We start from the raw sequence: 21,410 nt of genomic DNA on the forward strand, positions 1-21,410 counted from the left end.
GTCACATCAACAGTGGTCATTAACTGATGTTGTGGACCTCTTGAATCCCTCCCTGGAAACTTCTGAAAAGGTACTTCGAGAAGGCACTGATACAAGCAGAAAAGGAGACTGGAAAGCCATCTGAACTTGAATTTTAAAATTTCCATGCCTTTCTTTGAACAGAAAACAGGCCACTATTTCTATCTCAGAGAAGAGATGAGTTCGTTCAATATAGAATGGTCATGTTAACAAAATGCTTCTAATTGTCCATAGTAGAGGGAAAAATGGAATTATATGAAAGAGAAACTTTATTTTCAAGGCATGGAAAATGAGCGTTCAAGGGATTCTCATTCAGGTCATTAGATGCTCTGAAAAGTTATATATCAAATCAGAAGTAAGGAACAGGAGTGAGAGGGAAATGTGAAAACATGGTTTGAGAGAGGGTGGGAGGAAGAGGAAATCTCATCGGCTCTTACCTGTATTATTCCTAGATCATCATAACTCTCCTCTATATTCTCAGTCTCTCCTCCTCTATCCCACACACCAAATTAATCATACTAAAGATTATTTCATCATGTCACTCCATTGCCCAAATACCCTTTAAGTGGTTCTCACTGAAAATTAAGTCCAATTGCCTTTCCATGGCTTTCAAAATATGGGATACGCAGTTGCATTTGAATTTCACATAATAATTTTGCTTGGATCACACTACATTAAAAAAATTATTTGTTTATATGAAATTCAAATTTAACTGAGTATCCTGTATTTTTACAAATCTGCAAATTCAAAGGCATTTTTAATCTGGCCTCAAACTCTCTTTGGAGTTTTATCTTCTTGCATTTCATTAAAGCGGTTTTCTTGCTCTTTGAAATGCACTTGGAATATTCTTGTCTCTCAGCTTTGCTCACACTTGCATCTTCACTTGGAATGCCTGTTTTATTTTTCTTTCTCTATCCAGTGAAGTACTACATCACAGTTCCCCATCAGTAATCTTAGCAGCTGAGAAATTAATTTACAGAATGTCTATGTAATCCTCATTTGATGTTTGGTAAATAGAAGTATCATTTTTATCAACATTTTGACACTGCTGGTCAAAATGTTGACCAGCCTTGAATTGTTATCCTAGTCTGACCACTCTGTCTTGCTCCAGATGTGTCCTTCCTCATGGACACACTCAGTGACTCAACATGGCTTAAACCTCAAAACAGTTGCTCTTTAGAGCCTCTGAGAGGCTCTGTAGCTTGTCTAAGACCACAGGTTTAGCCAGTGACAGAGTAGGTTTTGAACCTAAAGAACCAGTGTGTGCGACTCCTAAATCACGCTGTCAATTTCTGTTGATTTTTGCCCTGACGCGTATTGCACATCTGGACCTTCCTCTCCATCCCTAGGCATTCCATCTCATGCAGTTTCACCTGTGTTGTATACAAGAGTAACAGCTACCTGGCCAGTTTCTCTGCCTGCAGCATCTCTCCCAAGCTTCTGCCGTAATTCATTGTACTAAAACCTGTCAAAATTCTTCCTAAAACCACTATGGACACAATACCCCGCCAGTTAAGGAAACTTCATTTCTACCAAGGGTATTGGCTTTTTTTTTTTTTTTTTTTTTTAATCCATGTAGTCCATTTCTTGACCCTAATTTACTGTTTTTGCTTTGCTCTTTCGTGGACATTTTTGCTAATCCCTTTCAAGGACATTTTTCACCCAAGCTGCATCTCCTCTGAATATTTCCATTTTTCTGCTTCCCTGTTCTGTCTTCTAGAAGTCTCTACTTTTTCATGTTGAACAATCAAGGTCCTTCAAATTTCTCCTCATATTCCACCTCTTTCAGGAAGTGTTCCTGAATCATCCTAACCAGAAGTTATAGTACCGCAGGTTAAGAAGGAATATCTCAGAGTTCATTTCATATCATATTCTGCTTTGCACATTCACTATTGGATACATATTTTATCTTCCTACTGGATATATAATTTTGTGTAAGTTGGGGACCATGATCCCCATGTTGTAGTTTCGCTGCATTATCTAGAATAGATTACCATATTTTATAGGACATATGTGTATGTGTCCTATAAATATATCCTACACACGTATATTTCAATTCTACTTAGTCATAATGAAACTTTTCATATGTCTTATCCAAGAAAACTTAAATATCGTCTAGAGACGAAGAACAACCTTTGGAATTCTAAGATCTTAGAATTACTTTTTTAAATAGTCAGTTTCCTCACCTGCAAATGGGGAACATATTAGGTCCTTCCTCATGATGTGGCGATGGGATTGAAGGAGACCCCATAGGCCACCTAGGGCAGCTTAACAGCTGTGTTTGAAGAAAATTCTAAGTAATGATGTACTGAAGAAACGAATGTTGATGGGAGTGAGGTACTCCATTTCCCACCATCCCTAGGAAATGCGATCTAACTCACAGGATAAATGAGGCTGTGGAAAGACAAAGTGCTGGGGAATAAGCATTACGGGAGTTCAAGCACAAATAGAGAAGGGCCTAAATTCTAATGCCCATTTGGGGATAACTTGTTAGGCCATTATTTATTATAATAAATTGAAAAAAAAAACCAAACCAACAGCTTTGAAACTTAGTTTATTTTCTAATAAAAAGTCGTAGAGTGTAGCCTTTGAGAACAATATAAAGGAAGCCTACAGTTCCTGCCTAGTGCTCTGAAATCACCAGTGGAAATACTTATCTGGTATTCTGGTACATAAAGCAGCTGTCATCCATGACTCTAAAAGGTAGAAGGGGGGAACAAAACATTAGAAATCCCTCAAAAATAAGGGGAGCTACTGTCTCAGCTACGTCTAATGTTTAACAAGGTCTGTAAGCAGAATATTGGATGTCCTGTGATCTCTCATGTCATTTATTTGAAGGCAGTAAGTGAAACCTCTTTAGGCTCCCGTGCTCCTTGCAGTCATGGACTTGTGTATCGCTGCTCTGTTTTCTTCACTTCAGCTCAGTCGAGCCGCGTACCCTCTTCAGCCTTCTCCACTCAGATGGAGGAGTTAATGCAGTTAGATTGCTCCTGGGCTTCTAGCGGGACTACTTCAAATGATATTACTTCCATTTGTGACGTGCATCGCCAGCAGTGCTCACATTTGGGAAACAGCAAACAGACATCTAAGTCTGCTTGCTGTAAGAGAAGCCACGCTTCCCCGCGGAAAAGGACGGCAGCGACAGGGCTATAAATTTGTCAATTTCCTAAACAGCGCTGCCGTGTGCTGGCCTTTACTTGAATGGGACTCTTGAGCAAGGCGACGAATGGCTCCACGCTCGCAGGGTTCGAAGGGAACTCAGCTCACGGATCACGAGCCCACTCGGACAATGGGGATCAATGCACCGAGAGTGAAAACTTAAATCGGGGCTTTTTGCTGATAACTGCCATTTTGAGGGAAAATCCAGTTTGGGCCAAAAAAGAAGGGCCTAAAAAGCACCTACTGCAAAGAGTTCCTCGAGGATTAAAAGGCATAAGAGAAGTAAACTCGGGGCCTGCCATACAGTCCAAACTAAATAGAGTGTGCTTGAATTGTTTGAGCCCTTCCACGCATACATACAGATATCCACAAGCGGCCCTTCCCAGTTTGATTCCTCAGTCTTATTCCTTATTTTAAAATTTTACTCCTTGTGTTTAGAATAGTGTTTCTCAAATTATCGGTGTGAACGACCGATTTTCAAAAAAATTTTCGATCTGTCACAGAAATAAAATATAATAAAAAATGAATTACGAGAAAATAAATATCCTGGTATGTCAGATTGCTCTAACGGTTTCTAGTGTTCTCAGTTTCTCTCTGTATTTTACTGTGGATTGGTAGCCGTTTACTCTGCAGACCACACTTGAGCAATGCTGCTTTAGGATACATTGTATATTGCTTAGTATACAGGACTAGTCTCACAAAAATGGTCAAGGAACAGAAATTTTTTTTTCCTTGTGATGAAGTATATAACAAACTGGTTATAACATTGTACCCCAATTAATTTAATTTTGGAAGAGTGGCCATTCCTTGCTTCTCTAGTCTACTTATCAGCCTCAAACAGTGCTATGAGGTCTCCAGGAGACCTGCCAATGCTGAGCCCGTGAATGCTGCAACCTCTGTCACTGTGTTTTCTATTATCACAATAGAAGTAATTGCAAACAAGGCAAAAGAAGAAAAACACAAACTGTACTTCCAAAGCCTTCAGTAGTTGTTATTGTTGCTTCTGACTGTATAAGCAGTAATAGAAGCTTGTTCTAGAACAATTAAAAAATAATATAGAACCAGGGATTCCCATTAACCCACAAATAATGTGGTAAAAAGAAATGCCAGGCCTCTCGAGCATTCCATCCTTCTTTTCTAGGGGTGTGTGTGTGTGTGTGTGTGTGTGTGTGTGTGTGTTATTTCTTACACTGACAGGGAGCAATACATAGTTTTTGGCATTGCTAGCTGACTATATGCATTCACATCTTGGATATTTTTCAGGGATGGTTCTGTTATTCCACTGTTCCAAATTTACCTACCTATCAATTTAGACATTTTTAAAACTCTGGATTTCTGCAATAGAAGTCACTTCTTGTTGTTCACGAAGGCACAATAAGCTGCTATGCAAATACTGGCTACTGTTTATATTTTCTTTTTGTTTTAAGGTCATGAATAAATTTCTTCCTTCCTAGGGCGGGTCTTCTTTCTTTTGTTAAGTGGGTTGGCCATTTATAAGTAAATCGACCTCTGACTATGCAGAAAGATACACTCACTCCCCAATTCCATTCCCTGATAACTAGGATATAGATAACGAATACATATGTTGAAATATATAATAATGATAATAATACTAGTAATAAAAATAATACAAACTACATACTTCTAATAGTGTTAACCAAGTCACATAACCACTGAAAATAGTCACTAGGAACTTAGACAGGTTTCGCTATTTGCTTCTCTGTTTTCCCCTCACATGTCTAGGAATTTCAAGACCAAGGTGATTTGTACGATAGGGTTCCTGGCCTGAGAATATAGAGAAATCTCAGCCTAAAAAGACTAACTCATTGAAAAATTGACATGGGTGCACATAGACATAGAAAAAAAGGTTAGAATTACAGCTCTAGGTCCCAGATCAATGGGACTTCAGTGATATCCAGGGTGTCTTTTTCATAGAGAAGTCGACCCCATGGAATTTTCCACGTTCTTGAAATCTTATTTCACTTAATGTTTTCTCAGGAATTACCAGCACACTTATGCATTCTTTTTGATAATAATCCCCAGCAGAGCTGAGCCATATGTTACCCCTTAATTCTTGGAATAGGGTGCTTAGGTCGGTACTTTTGAGGCTCATGACCTATAAATAACTGCTAGAGGAAACACCCTTGTATGAGGAGAATCTGACCTAAAAAAGACTGACATTTGGATATTGGTCAAAATATTACTCCTTGACATTAAAGTATGCCATCACAGTGTCATAATATTTTGACACACTGTGGTGTCACATCAGAGCAACCACCACAAAGCACCAGTCTAAGCAATTCACTTCCACAGATTTGCACATTCAAGAGAAATCCTTTCTGATATTCTAAAGGGTGGTGAGCAGCTTGAAGAGAGGGCAGTGTGTAATTTATGCACTCGATTTGGAAACTGGCCAGCACAGTTTGGGAAGATGAGCACAGAAACTGCTCATCAAGCTGATTACAAACACAAACAAGGGATGATTCGTGTTAACAGCACCAGGTTGGGAAATACCAAAATATTGTGTTTCCCATAAGACACTTGCAAGTCTAGCCGTAGGCACCATTTCAGATGTGTTATTGTTTACGCTGCTAGCTTCTTCCAGGTGGGATGAAGATTTAATTTATAATAGAGAGGCCTGGCATTTCTTTTTGCTGCATTATTTGTGGACATTTTTATGTACTAAGAGAGTGGTTCTCAACTCTGTTGACATTTTAGATTTCCTAGGTGTTTTGGACTAAATGTTCATGTTCCTCCTGAAATTCGTATGTTGAAAACCTGATCCCAAAATGATATTTGGAGGTGGGGAATTGGGAGGTAATTAGGCCACGAGGGTGGAACCTTTATGAATGCGGTTAGCACCCTTATAAGACAAAACAAGAGAGCTAGCTCACTCTCATTCTCCAGGTGAGGATATAAGAAGCCAGCAGTCTGCAACTGGGGGGAAGGTCCCCACCAGAACCCAGACGCGCTGGCACCTTGTTCTTGGACTTCTAGCTCCCAGAACTGAAGAAATGCATTTCTGTTGCCTATAAGCCACCCAGTGCTTGGTTACAGCAGCTGGAACTAAGGTACATGGGGAGCTGCTACAAGAATATCAATGGTCTGGGTTCCTATCACCACTGATCTTGATTTAATTGGTCTGTGGGTGGGGAGGGGGCTATGCATTGGGGTTTTTTGGAGGTTTTTTTCCAGATGATTATAATGTGCAGCCAGTTTCATAGATTACTCAAGTGTGATCTTCAGATAAGTAGTACCGGCCTTACTTGGGACCTTGTTAAAAATGCAGAATTAGGCCCCACCTGGACCTACCAAATCAGAATCTGCATTTTATAATCATCTCCAGGTTAATCGAACACATGTTATATTTTGAGAAGTTCTGTTAAATTAATAGGGCTATTTAGGGAGAGCGGATAAATTAATAGAGCTATTTACCAATATTTGGTAATAATAAAGATAATTCTGATTAAAATAATAATAGTCATAGCTAATGCATATTAGGTGTTCACTAGTGCCAGGTATCTAAACGCTTCACATGAATTAATCGCTTTAATTTTCAAAACAACCGAGGGAGGGAGATACTATCTCTGTTTTCTTTTTCTCCTAGTTTTATTGAGATATAATTGATCTATATCATTGTAAAAGTTTAGATATACAACATAATAATTTGATATATGTATATATTGTGAAATGATTACCGCAGTAAGTTTAATAGTAAGTTTAATAGATGTAAACATCTATTACCTCACATAGTTAGATTTTTTTTTTTTCTTGTGATGAGAACATTTAAGATCTATTCTATCTCTATTTTCTAAATGAGAAAACAGAGGTTAATGAACCTAGGCAAGGTTTCACAGATACTGAGGGCAGATTGCACACCTGCAAGACCTTTGTCGTTTGTATTAAAAAAAAAATGCACAGTTAAATAGCCAATGATGAATGAAATTGAAGGGCTTGCATCCTAACATGCTGGCCTAATTTAGCAATGATGACCCAGTGTGGATGAGGGGTTATATCACACGTGAATGGCTTTGCCACCATCTTCTATAACAAATCATAGTCAAGACAGCCAAGATGAATACTGAATAAATGTAAAATATTAGGCCACCTAAGAGCATTATATCTTTAAGACACTCAAGGATCACACCAGATTTAAGATTTTGAATTTGAATCTTAACTTCATTCTAGAATCATGAAGCCCACTTGACTTCAATGAAGGACACAGAGTTATAAGTAACATCACTGGTAAAGGAATATAAAGCTAATGCTTTCTTTCCTTCTTAAGGATAACTATGAGAGTTGCATTCTGGGAGTTATTTTCTTAAAGCAGCAAGGTCTCCTCTGGTCAATCTAAGATGAATATTATTCTATTAGATGCAAAAGAAATATTTTTGAGTTAATGAATATGTATACAAAGTCTGTTTCTTTTTAAATTGGAAACATTGAGCCTTGGTTCTTATGTGAAATAATTACCCTATACTGCATGAGTTTTCCCACAGTCATGAGATGCATGCTCACTAGTTACCTGTTGTCCCATCTTTCGTGGGCTGGATGGTGGCTCCCAGAAATATGTCTGTGTCCTAAATCCCAGAACCTGCAAATATTACCTTATAAGGCAAAAGAGTGAGTATTGACTTATATGGCAAAAGATGTGATTAAGTCTGATCTTGAGAAGAGAAGATTATCCAGGATTATCTGGATGAACCCTCGATGCCCTCGCATGTACCTTTCTATGAGAGAAGCTGACAGACACATTCACACAGGGAAGGTGATGTGAGGATAGAGCAGAGACAGAAGCAGTTGCAAGCCAAGGAATGCCAACAGCCTCCAGAAGCTGAAAGAGGCAGGGAGCAGATTCTCCCACAAAGCCTCTAGAGGAAGTATAGCCCCGTGGACACCTGGACTTTGAACTTCTGGCCTCCAGAACTGTGATAGAAAAAATTTTTGTAGTTTTAAATTGAAAATACCTCCTGGTTTTTGTATTTTGTTATGGCAGCCTAGAAAATGATATCGCCACTTGCATATAGATGTCCATGCATTTGCACAGGTAGAATTACACATTTATTATTGTTTTTCTTTTTTTTTTTTTTTTTTATTTTTTTTTATGAGGCCAGAAACATTTTTGTTGGGTAAAATGCACAAAGTAGAACATAGTAGTAACAACTCCCATCTCCCAGGGCACAGTACTATCCAAAGGCAGGCAATTATCCCTCAGAATGGATTCAGTTGAGTCACTCATTTTTTTTTTTTTCCCGGCAACTTTTTATCTTAATATAAAAGTTATGGCTTTTAGATAGATTCATATTTTTATATTCTAACTTTATAAAATACCAGGAGGAATGTATTTACCATAAGGTATGAAATAAATAACATAGGCCAATGATCCACAGAGGCTGAGTTCTCCACAACTCCCATTTTACAAATGGGAAAACCAGACCCAGATAGAAAATAAGGAGCCCAGGGCCATACACATAATTAGGCCAGAGGAATAGACTGTCTCACTCTTGGTTCATTGCCGAGCCCCCTTCCAAGATCATATGAGTCCTAACTCTTAATTTTGATCACAGAAATAAGGTTGACTGTGAGATTTATTTAATAGGACGCCATTTTGTTCAAAAGCAAGTGTAGACATCCCCTCAGTCTATCAAAGGAACTGCTTTAAGTCTATCTTCGAATGGGACTTTTTCTAAGTAAACGAAGTTATCCAAAACACTTCATTCACTTCATGTTTAACTATAAAAAGCTCTTGTCGTGATACAGGTAGTAGTTAATACACTAAAGAGTAGGGGTATTAAAAGAAATTGGACAGGAAAACTCAACCGGTAACTTTCTAAAGAGAAGAGAGAAATGCGAAAGAATATATCCTAACCCATTTATTGGAAAGATTTAAAAAGTCTTAAGAAAACTTGAAAAACATGACTGTGCTATACAATCTGATGGTTAACACAGAGAGTTTGGCAATGAGAGGAGACTATAAACTAATATTGTGCACTCATGTTCTTTTGGTCTATAAGAAAAAGAACCTTTTAATTCTTTCTTCTAAAGATAATTTTTTAGAGCAATCATAGATGCTCCAATAAGGCAAAAGCTTACTGATAGAGTGTTGTTGCATTAGCTAACTTTTATACCTTTTTAAGCCTCAGGTGGCCAAGTCATATTTGGACTCTATTGTGCATAAATTTCACACTTCAATACAACGGCAATATTTTCTTTCTAGTGCTAATCCGAGAACCCCCTAAAACACATGGAGTCTGCATTGCTGGAACTAATTCATGAAATAATAGAAATTTCTGCAACAAGTCAGAAGGCATATTAAAACACCATGTCAATATTGGGCTGTGCCAAGAACTCACCATACACAGTGATGAGCTTGATGCACTAATGCCCAATAAAAACCTATACATGATAAATGCTTCTGCAGAGTTCCTGGATAAATTCAGCAGCTTTCACCACATCTAGCTCTAGCCATGCCACAGCCTGTTTATTCAAAGTCAATGGGTATTCAGAATTTGAATTTAATTTAGGTATCTCTCTTCTACTAAGCAGAGGTGCTAGAAATAAAAACTGACCCTATCTCAAAGAAAAAAATTCAAATATTTGAATAGTGATATACTTGCTTTTTATTGGCTCAAGCAATGGATTTAGCTTAATCCACTTAATCTGAGATACTGAAAGTTAATTTTTACAACCTTTGTCTCTGGCTATGAATAGCCCGGATGTTGTTTATTTCTGAGATCTGTCTATCACGGCACATGGCACATGGCACATCATCCTCTGCAAAAACAACCACAGCCATAACCCTTCCAGGATGGTCAGCTCCCCAAGACTATGTTATTGGCTGTTTGACTCTCATATCACCTCCATTTCACCAAATATCGACTAATTAACTAGATGTGATCCCTGACCTATAGGAAGTTTGTGGTAGACGCGATCTGGCAACAAAAACTAAACGAACAGAAAATTGAACTCAGCCACAATTTCAGGAATTTGTATTAGTACCAGGAAAGAATTAAATAGTTAAGAATTGATGCTGAAGGTGAGAGAGCAAGTTGAGAGACGAGTCAGACAGGCTATAATAGGCCACATGGAAGCAGAGTTAGAAATGCTATGAAGTAGAGAAAAAATAAAGGGCAGACCAGGGAGAGAGCAGAGGAGGAAAACACACACATAGAGAGAGAAGCTAAGCCACATCCATCATGGTGAGAGCACTACAGCGACGAACCACAAACTAACCTGCAGAGGTCTCTGTACCCTCTTTGTATCTGGAGCACTCTTTCTCTAGAAGAGTCTACCTTTGTCCAGAACTGCTCTCCTTTTTTATTCATCTTCTGCAGACATAATGGGCCAACTTTCCACACCATTATGCTCATATAAAATCCCACCTTCCCACCTCTCGCCGAAAGAATGTGAATGAATCTGTTCCTGGCAAACAAGAGAGAGATTAACTAAAAATATTATATAAGCCCAACCATTCATCTGATGATGTTACACCATTTCTAGGTTTGCTTATGTACTCCTTGAGATATCTCTTTGCTTCCTGCAGAGATCCTGCTGTTTCATAGCTACTTTGTTAGATGTTATATGGGCAGCTAAAGCGTAGGCATCTTGATATGTATTTCTCAATAAGACCTAATCTAACACACACACATACTGGCTACAGAGAATACCAAAGACTTTACAGCTCAAATGTGCACTTCCTCAACTGCCCCTTGCTGGGAATTTTAAGGCATTGGTTGATTAAATATCTGGTATCATTAACTCTAATTTTAACTTCGATTAAATGTTTAGGCTTCATTTAGTCTATGCTGACAAAATGGTGAATCAAGGTTCTCATTTCCAATATTTTACATGATTCTTCAGTTTAGAATGTTTTCTATGTTGTTTTAGCCATCTTAAAGTACTCATTTACTATATCTTAAATGATTCATCTTGTAAATATCATATTACAGTTAAAATTAACATTAACTTAATATTTAATTTGACATGTTTCTTGGAGTGCCTTTTTAAATCCAAGTTGATTATATTTGTATAGATGTGTGTGTATTTCAAAAACCAATCACCTTTTGATAAGAATTATAGATCAAAAATCATTTCTAAAAAATAATGAATTGGAACAATTTTGACATTTAGATGAATTGGTTATATTTTTTTAGAATTTCCACTGTCTTCTCTTGGTGAACTATAATTCTATATTCACTTTAAGGTGTATGAGAAGAAACAGTGACCTTTAGACACCTTAAATTTTTCTCTTCTTTTGAAAGTAATATAACAATTTTTGTTGTTAAGTTATTGGCTCCAACATGTAATAATAAATGTGTTATACATGTAGAATCCTTCTTCAAAAAAATGTACTGTTTTGACATAGACAACAATGTTCCTGGTTGAATAATTCAATGTCTTAGGAAAAACTTCTGATGCTAATGTTTAATGCCCCTGATAGTCCTGCTCCATGAGAAATTAATGGTAGACCCAGAAGTGAAATTTAGAGTCAAGGATCCTAATTGATCAATCAGTCAACAAGTATTCAGTGAGTTGTTATATGCCAGTAATGAGAAAAACCCTGCAGAAAATGTAAAATGAAAGTGAGACATTGTTTCTGCTATGGAAGAGGTTCTAATTTGGATGATGTGATAACATTTAAGCATAAGAAGCCATGAAAGAACTACATAGGACAAAATATAATTAAATGCATGCTTGTTTGGTACAAACGGTTAGCTGCCAGAGCATGGAAATTACTGTGTCCTACAATGGAGGGGAAAGTATTATGGATTTGAACCCTGTGCTGAAAGAGGAAAGGGTATGGACTAAATAAGGCTTTGTTGTCTTTACATTCTCTCCAGAAACACTACTGCATAAAATTTACAAGAAATAAGCCACTGTAGTATGCTCCATAACTTCTCTTCTCTAAGGCTGACTCTAAACTCAAGCAGCCTGAGTGCTGCTTACACATGTGATTTTCGAGGCCCAAGAAGCCTCTCCCCACCGTCTTCTCAATGGCTCCCATCACTGGCCTTGTCTGAATCAGTCTCACCATTCAATCGTCTGGACCCCTGGGGAAACAACGTAAAATGAACATGGGCCTTAGAGTTATAAAATTTTTAGCCAAGTTCTGATCTGGTCTTTCTAGTGTCACTATGTGACCCTGGGTTGAATACTCAGTCTCAGTTTTCATTCTGGTAAATAAGATTGCCAGAGGATTAAATGATAGAATGTATGACAAGTGCCTGGCACATGTATGAAGTATGGTGGAGAGGGTACAAACACTCACCTGAGCATCAAATGTTCTCTACCCCTGTCCTTCTTATTAAAACTCTATTAACCTATGCACATTATCTGGAAATTTCAGATTGAAGTATATGAAATTACTATGTTCTATTATTTTGTCCTACAAAAATAACAATTTTATAGATTCGACCTAATATTAGCACATTAATCTATTTTTCATTATTAACATATTTTCTCTAATCATAATCAAATAGAATGTGTGGTCTCTTGGGGTTCTGAGGGTGGGACATGAGAAGGAAGTTTTGATTTGGGTTGAGGTAGATGAAAATGCAAGTTTTGAAGGTTAGCTTTATTGGCAGATATAATAGGATTATCAGACAGAAAGTGAATGTTATTCCTGACCATGGAGATTTGAACAAGGGATAGAAAGAGAAGGGAGATGAGTTTAGCCTACAACATACTTTTGCATAGAGCAGGCCCACCTCCCGCCCTCTCAACACTTCCTCTCGTCCCCCACGACCTACACACACGGTGTGCTCTCCAAGGGGCATGACAGAAATCAGTTGACGACAGAAATCAGTAGCCTTTCCGAAATAGCACAAATCCAGTAAAGGACCCAAGCTAGGCTGAGAAACTACAAGTTTGTTTACTGTATATGCTTTTAAATATTCCCAGATAAAACTTCCATTTGTCAATGACCCAGCAGGGAGTAAATGAAACCGCTTTTTCAGACCCCTCAGCAGAGAGAGCTCCCTTAATCCGCTCGTTGATGAGATAACGCTGTAGGATTACAATAATCAACTTGCAGTATGCCCTCCATTAGTGCTTAAAACTACAGCAGTTCATAAGCACTAGGAGACATTTCTTCATTTACATAATATAGTGACAGACTTTCGCCCTTCTGAGACCATCCATTCTCTCCCTACACCTCCCTAGACGTATTTCAAATAGATACGCTTACATTGAGAAGCATTTAACAATCGCATTCTAAAAGCCTGAACTTAAAACTATATATATATTTATATATATATTCTTTTATATATACATAATTTTTATGTGTGTATATGTATATATACACAAAAGCGATGTATGCAAGTGATATGTATGTCCCATCACTTACTTAAATCACCAAATTATAAACATATCTAACTACTAACAGTGACATTGTTTCTCAGTTTCCTCTTAAAGCAAGAATTACAGTGAAGTGTCTGTGAGACTGGTATGTAAATAGAGAAAGTAATAATGCACAGATTCTTCTTAAAATACTTTCTATATCACTATTAGTTTATGCAGTGACATTTTAGAGTTATTTCCTTCTACATCCCTTCCTAGTTAGCTAACGTAATGCCCACTGACAAAGAGAGGAGGCACTTTCTGATACACATTTTTCAAAAAGTTGGTTATGAAAATTCATGTTATGAAATTGCAAAAGTTTAGATAATTCATTCAAACTTGGCTTTTTTCCATGCACTTTTCTAAAGAAAATTTAAAGTGTCAAAAATACATATCTTGTGCTCATTATTAAATGCTAAATACCACAGTGTTTTGAGCTGCCTCGTGGCCATTGTAAAGAAAACAGGTGTTCTGATAGATTATAAAGTGTGAGTCAGATGATGCATAGGACAGAATTTTAATGAAGCTGTAAGCACAGAACTCTGACTGGCCTCTTGAATGTGATGCTGATACCCTGAAAGTAGTTTTAAAAACAAAATAGCAGGAACGCAACTCAGGAAGCATTCATTAATAATCAACAAATAAATGGGATGTGGAAAATCATTATATTGAGGTGCCTTAGCATTAGCCTAAGGAGAAGGTGGGAATAATTTGAAAGGACATCCATGTCTTTATATGCATGCAAATATACGAAGAATGTGTCTTAATCGCTACATTAAGTTACTAGTCAAGACCACAAGCAAGAGCCACAATTCTTACTGATGCAGAGATGCCATTTGAGATGAGAAAAGGCTCATGAGTGTGACATCAAGGAATAATTATCAATTTCTTTAATTAGGTTTCTATTTAGAGATCTACCTTTTGTTTTTCATTAAAATGTCTAGAGCAGATATGTAAGTGAAAACATACTTGGAGTTTTAGGTGGGTGATGGAATTTCAAAGGAAGACCGAGGATACAAATCCACAAGCTCTTACGATGTGGGGAAGTAGACTATGCATTAAGCTAGGTAATGTCTTCCACTGACAACTATGGATTTTTTACCTAGTTTCTTTTAGAGAAATCTAGATCATATCTGGTTTTCTTAAAATGTTTCCCTCTACATTCCCCTCTGCTTTTAGAGATGATTATACGTAATTATATCAATAGTTATATACAAATATTAGCATTTTGACATGTTTTCTGGCACGTATATCATTATCAAAATAAATTTCTGGAAAAAAAAATCTATGTCCTTAGGCTAATGTTTTAGTTATTTCAGAGCATAGATTACTACGGATTTCATCAAAAGGGCAGAATGTTCACATGAATGAAATTCCCATTGGCCGAATAAACATAATTAACAGGAAAACTGGAAGTGAACTTGCCCCACACATTTATAGAGTGAACTAAATATGATTTGCTTATCTATCTTTTTCAATTGACTTCAGGGTCTTGGAGAGCAAGGCTCCGAAGACTTCTACGTGGTATCTCCAGCACTTAGCATGTCGCCTGCCTCCACAGCCATTAGAAACACTCCACTGGGGTTTGTTTGCATGAATAAAAGAGCTAAATATCTATGCATGATATAGAATACTGAAAAAATATTAAGTACATGACGAGGCAATCTACAAAATGGCTTCTCGACTATGTCTCTTGATTTAAAAATCATATGGAATCTGAATAAAACAACACTGTATTAAACCTATAAGATTTGCCATGATATAAATATTGCTACTTTCCTAATATTTGTGTTAGAGATGCTTACACATATACTTTACTTGTAGCTCATGTTGTAGATAGTCAAAAAATTGAAACTTTGCCAACTCTGTTTATGTACATGTAGTCTGAATTGAATATGGCTATTATGTAAGCCTCTATATTTTATGCTTAAATGCACTTTGCCAATGACATATTATGTATCAGATTAAAAAGGAATTATGTGCCATATGAACAAGAACCAAAATATTTTCACATTCACCTCCAAGAACCTTCTGGACCAGTTTTCCTTATCGTCCCATAGGAGATGTTTGCATTTCCACTTCTGTACACATTGTCCCTTTTGAGGGAGGGCCCTTCCCCTGACTTGCTACCTATATACATTCTACCTGTCAGTGATGCAGGCCCTGCAGTATCTCCAAGAAGCTGACCCCAAACTTCCAATGGGATCTCAAATTCCTCTGAATATCTCTAGCACTTATTTTCTAATCATCACTTGTCACTTCTTATTTAATGACTATTGCCATTGTTTATTTTTTATGTGAATTTTGGGATTTCTAACCAAATTTCAAACCCTTATGACATCATCGTGTGTTCTTCTGGGATGGACATGGTTTCTGGGCAGAGCTCTGTTCATATCACCACTGCCACAGCCACTTCCTGAAATCTGAATGACAGGAGAGAGCTTAGCAAGCGTCAACCATCGTGAACACTGCTGTATAATACATAGGAAAGTTGTTAAGAGAGTAGATCCTAACAGATTTTATCACAAGAAGAATTTTTTCTTCTTTCCTTTTGACTGCATCTATATAAGATGATGGATGCTAACTAAACCTATTGTGACAATCATTTCACAATATATCTAAATCAAACCATCATGTTGTACACCTTAAACGTATATAGTGATGAATGCCAATTATTTCTCAATAAAACTGGCGAAGAAAACCCTCCCAATCCACTTATCATCTTCCTTGCCCTACAGTTCTTTCGGGAAGTTGATGGGACTGTGGTGCCAATTGGCTGTTCACATCCCTGTGTTCTCTGCAAGATGGTTGCCTCCTTGAGGGTAGGGTAGGGTAGGGATGGTACATTTATATCTCTAATATTTCAACTAATACCCACTAAACGTGGACTGATACTCGACGAACTTTTTTGGGATGAATAAAAGAGGATATTGAGATTCAGTAAAGTACAATGTCCTGAGTAAGGTCGTGGGGCCAGTGAGTTGAAGAGAGTAGAAAGAACTCCATCAGCCTACTTCCCAGTGACATACTCTTAACTACATAGCACTGCAGCCAAAAAAAATGAATAACAGACATTAAAAAAAAAAAAATCTAAGAGAAGAGATGACTAAAGAGGAGACGATATTTAGATGCCTTATCATTCTTCCTTCCTGGAGAACTATGGCATTGATTTGACCACGATGAGACCCAAGAGAACAGCCTTAGTCAGCAGGATGATGACTGCCAGCCAACTCCATAGCAAAGCTAACAATAGGATGTCAGTGAAGGCTAAACTGCTTTTCTTCCCATAGAAGTGGCTCCTGTATGTCTAGGGTGAGATATTTTGAGAAACTGGAAAGCTTCTGCTGAATGGATATGAAGGGATCACAGAACATCACTGACTACCTCAGGCTAAGAATAAGCACGCTTCATTAGAGCAGCTAAAAAAACGTGTGTTCGGTTTATCCAGTCCAGCACACCTGCTCTTCACCCTCTTCCCCTTTAGAAGAAAAAAAGTGCAGCTTGCTGCCAGCGTTAATTTAACATCAAGCGTAGTAGGACTGCTACGTTTTCTAAGATTTGACATTTTCAGCGATCAAGAACAACTACATTTTGTATATGGAAATACCACACTAAAAACAGACTGCTATAAATAGAATGAAATCTATTGGTTCCCAAAGACCACTGCCGTAGTAGAGCGATGCGAAAATAATAATAAAAGAGAGATGTTTCGTGGCAAACTCTGGGGGTAAGGTGAGGACTGTAATCCACGAGTTATCTTGGGGTGAACACTGCAGCCGCAAGCTCCACCAGCAAGTGTTCTCAAGGCAAACGGCAAATGGGTTAAATGGCCGTTCTGGTGAATTCCGTGAATGACATAGTGCCAAAGATAGAGCACGACGTGCCACAACGAAAACTTAGAAACCTAAGTAAATGAGGTTTCACACAGGATCTGCCTAGTTAAGTGTTTCCCACTGAACAGGCTCGTAAGGCATTTATGTGTCTGCTATGAAACCGCGCACTTTAATGACTGCAAAGCACGCTTCGCTTTCATCCCCCCAGATTTTAGCTGATATTTGCTGTTTACTTTTTCTTCACTGAATTTTGCGCTATGATTAAAATGATATTCTGGACTTTATTGCCTCCGAACATCTGAAAGTAAAACATATTTTAGCGCCCAAATAAGTACAGGCATACTTTAAAGAGGTATTTTCAAAACCCTCACAGAGTCCATGGGTCATGCAGGTGACATGCGACTAAGGAAGACAAAAGAGAGCTCAACGTAAACCATTATTCCTTGCTTTCTAGCCAATTAAATTAAGGCCAACAAATGGCCTCAACCCCAGTGGAATGAGAGTTACAGATTTCATCTCATGTCTATGAAAAATGAGACTTTGGGGAAACCTTTGTGTTTCGACTCTTCCACAATAAAAATCATATCTTCAAACCAGTTACACCTAGTCCCATTTTCTTTCAAAATCCAATCCCCTATCTCTTCCCTATTCGTGTACTAATCAATTATAATTTAAGGGCACTGACAACTAGAAGTGCTCTGTGATTTTTCTTATCATTCTTGCTTCAACATAAGGCACAATACTGCAACTTATCCATTTAAAATTATAATCAGGGAAAAAAAACACAAGGAAACTATTTCATAAAAATAGACACCACAGAGGCTCAGACACGGGAAGAATTAAATTGCTTTTCCTGGACTTCCATAGGTAATTCTGACATTTGTGTCACTAGAGAGCAATGGATAAACTATATTTCGAAAATAATTTTGTAGTAAATCTCGGCCCTCTTCTAAACCTGAGAGGTGTAGTTAGGAGGCTCAATATACTGCCAAAGAAACATCAGTAAAAGGAAAACAAACACATACAAAAGATGTTATTCCTTTCTGTTATTTAGAGAAACTGATAGTGTCCGTGCTATAAATCCATTGCAGTCAAGGAGTCCAATGGGTCCCAGGAAGTGTAGGGATTGTAACCTGTATAAAACAAAGATTACTAAGCACCGCCAGGTACCTTAACATCCAATGTTAGGGGATTCCTTTAAATAAACTATTTGAAATAGTGCTGATGAAACTCATGATGTACATAAGCAAGATTTAGACGTGGCAGAATAGCTATGTGGGCCCTGCCACATTCTATTAGTAACTACCACATATACCTCAGTTTACATCATGGATTTCTTAGGAGATATATCAACCACCTAAATGCCCACGCGTGTGCACTCTCAGTGCTTTGCACGGGTCTTCATGTCATGTTCCTTGTAATATCTAAGCAATCCAATGAGCAATTCAAGATATCTTCTGCATTTATTTACCAGCAAATCCAACTAATATGCAAGGACTTTCAAATCTAGAGCTTTTCAATCTCGTTCTGAGGTTGCCCGTCTGCTTAAACTTTCTCTAAAACAGAATATCGCAAGACTCAAATGCTCAGTGTTTCAGCTTTGCTTTGACATCCAGGTGCGTTGCCTATAAAGGCTGATAATGACTTTCTGAGATTGCCTCTGCAAATGGCTTAAACTGAGAAATTCTACGTCAAACTCCATTCTTCATGGAGGGAATTCAAAAATAAAGACTTTCCTTGGTATGTTGTGACCTAAAATGTGGAATCTCATCTTACTTCAACTGATTAAATGTGTGGTTGGAAATTACTCTATGCCAATAACAGACATGATTAATTGATTGATCTTCAATATCTTTCTTCTTAGTTTAGGTTAATGCTAACATCACAGCCTGCCAGGCATAACAGGAAGTCAAAACCAATGGATTGGAGCTACAATCCCAGTTCTTGTCCATTTCTCTTATTTATAGAGGAGAAAATTAAGATTCAACAATGAATTCCTCTCTGCCACAAACCTAGTCAATGGAAGAGTCCTTAACTGTTTTTATGGTAAGTCCTTATATGACAAAGTCATGCAAATTCCTTATCTACTATACCTATTGGTTGCAAAGGAGCGTTAAGGTTGATTAGTGCTTGACGGTGGTTAGACAGAAGGTGGTTCTGTCCCAGAGCAGAGAAGGAGGAAAGAACCAGTGCTCCTAGCATCTCTGTCTGAGGTCAGGAGTAGCTGAACTCTTCTCTTTCCTCAAGGCCCAACTCATATTTTATTTTCTCTCTGGAGGGTTTTCTTATTCTGTGAGTTTCTCTAAAATCAAAGGTGATCTCTTTAGTTCTGAATTCCTACTTTCTTCTATCTCTCCTCCTTGGATGACAAATAACATTGTCTATGGTTGTATTTTATCTCCTTCCTACTAGATGGTGGGTTAGTTAAGACATAGAGCTATATTTATTTACTTTGAGATACATACTAATTCTTTAGCACAGTGCCGCATCTGTAGAATATATTCGATAAATGTCTGTGGAATGAATGGCACAAACAAAATGCAGAAGAAAGCAGGGATGGCAGCAAGGAGGAGGCTGACGCCATGTTCAAACACAATTTCCTTCGACTTCATTTTTCTCTTTTTTTTTACTTCCTGTCCTACAGAGAACTTTACTTAGAATCCATTTCATCTTAAAATGAGACATGAAGAAAGGTGATGATTTAATATTTGTATGTGGAAACATACTGGGTTGAGGATTATTATATATGTAGGCAGCTATACACTGATCATACTGCAATTACAGTTTTAGAGAGGTAGTTATAATCATAAGCAGAGTTTCCTAGTCCTAAACACAACAACAGAAAACTAAGCTATACTAAATGGTCTACACCTTTTTCTTTTAATAGCACTGACTTCTTTTCTACAATAACAATTTAGGAAAATAGTTAATAAGAAATCTTTACAATGTGAAACATAAAGTGCTGATCCTTTGTATCTATTTCCCTTTTCATTCAATGTGTCCTTCCAGGAGCAATAGCATTTTAAAAGGGAATTAGATGAGCCCTATACATTAGCGATCGTTTGCTTCACTGCAACTTAGAAATTTACTAGTTGCATCATGAGGTGCCACAGGCACGAACATTATTTCATGGAAATTCATATTAGTGGGCACATGGGCAAATTACTTTAGGAAAGATGTTAGCAAGCACAGCATTGCATTTAGGAGACACATGGAAAAGAAAGTCACTATTAACTTGAAAACTTTGGAGGCTAAATAGCTAATGCATTAAGAAAGCCACATTTCAAATCGAGCGAATACATTTTATGGAGAGTCAATTTGTGCCAAGTGCTGTGCTAGGTTCTGGATGCAAATTTACATGACATATTGACCTGCTTTCGAGTGGATAAAAAGGATATAATATATAGATATAGATATATGCTACGGAATATTATTCGGCCATGAGGAAGGACACTTACTATTTGTAACAACATGGATGGACGTTGAGGTCATTAAGCTAAGCGAAGTCAGACGGAAAAAAAATACTATATGATATTACTTATATGTAGAATCTTAAAAAAGCTGTACTCATAGAAACAGAGAGTAGCACAGTGGTAACCGGAGTTTGGGGGGTGGGGACAAGGACTGAGGGGACCTAAGGTACTGTAGTTAACAGTACTGTACTATATACCTAAATTTGCTAAGTGTGTAGATATAAAACACTCTCAACACAAAAATGAAATAGTAACTACATGATGTGATCCAGGTGTTAGCGAATGCTGTAGTAATCATTTGGCAATAGATGTGGATTAAATCAACACATCGTATGCCTTAAACTTGCACCATGCCGTATGTCAATTGCCTCTCAATAAAGCAGAAAATATTTTTAAGAATTTAGTGAAAAATATGTTAATAGTGGAAAGACAGCCAGATACAACGATAAACATTCTTTAGTTACCTTCATCTGTATTTTGGGTCTAACTGTGATGCATCTTTCTATCATTCTATTTATATCCACCATATGGACTTGGGAGCCAGATAGGGTCCGAATGCTGGCTCTGCCATTTAATAGCTTTTAAACTG

General features: G+C 37.5%; 1 protein-coding gene across 1 annotated transcript in view; it reads right to left on the reverse strand.

Moving 5' to 3' along the window:
* The window catches only part of TENM2 (teneurin transmembrane protein 2), an 876,941-nt gene that overhangs the window by 666,694 nt on the left and 188,837 nt on the right, over positions 1–21,410 (reverse strand). The window contains exon 3 of the mRNA XM_023528647.1: positions 6,140–6,161. Coding sequence (XP_023384415.1) covers positions 6,140–6,161 — 22 coding nt within the window. The remainder of the gene's footprint in view (positions 1–6,139; positions 6,162–21,410) is intronic.

Source organism: Pteropus vampyrus, unplaced genomic scaffold (assembly GCF_000151845.1).
Source record: "Pteropus vampyrus isolate Shadow unplaced genomic scaffold, Pvam_2.0 Scaffold30, whole genome shotgun sequence".
Taxonomy (NCBI): Eukaryota; Metazoa; Chordata; class Mammalia; order Chiroptera; family Pteropodidae; genus Pteropus; species Pteropus vampyrus.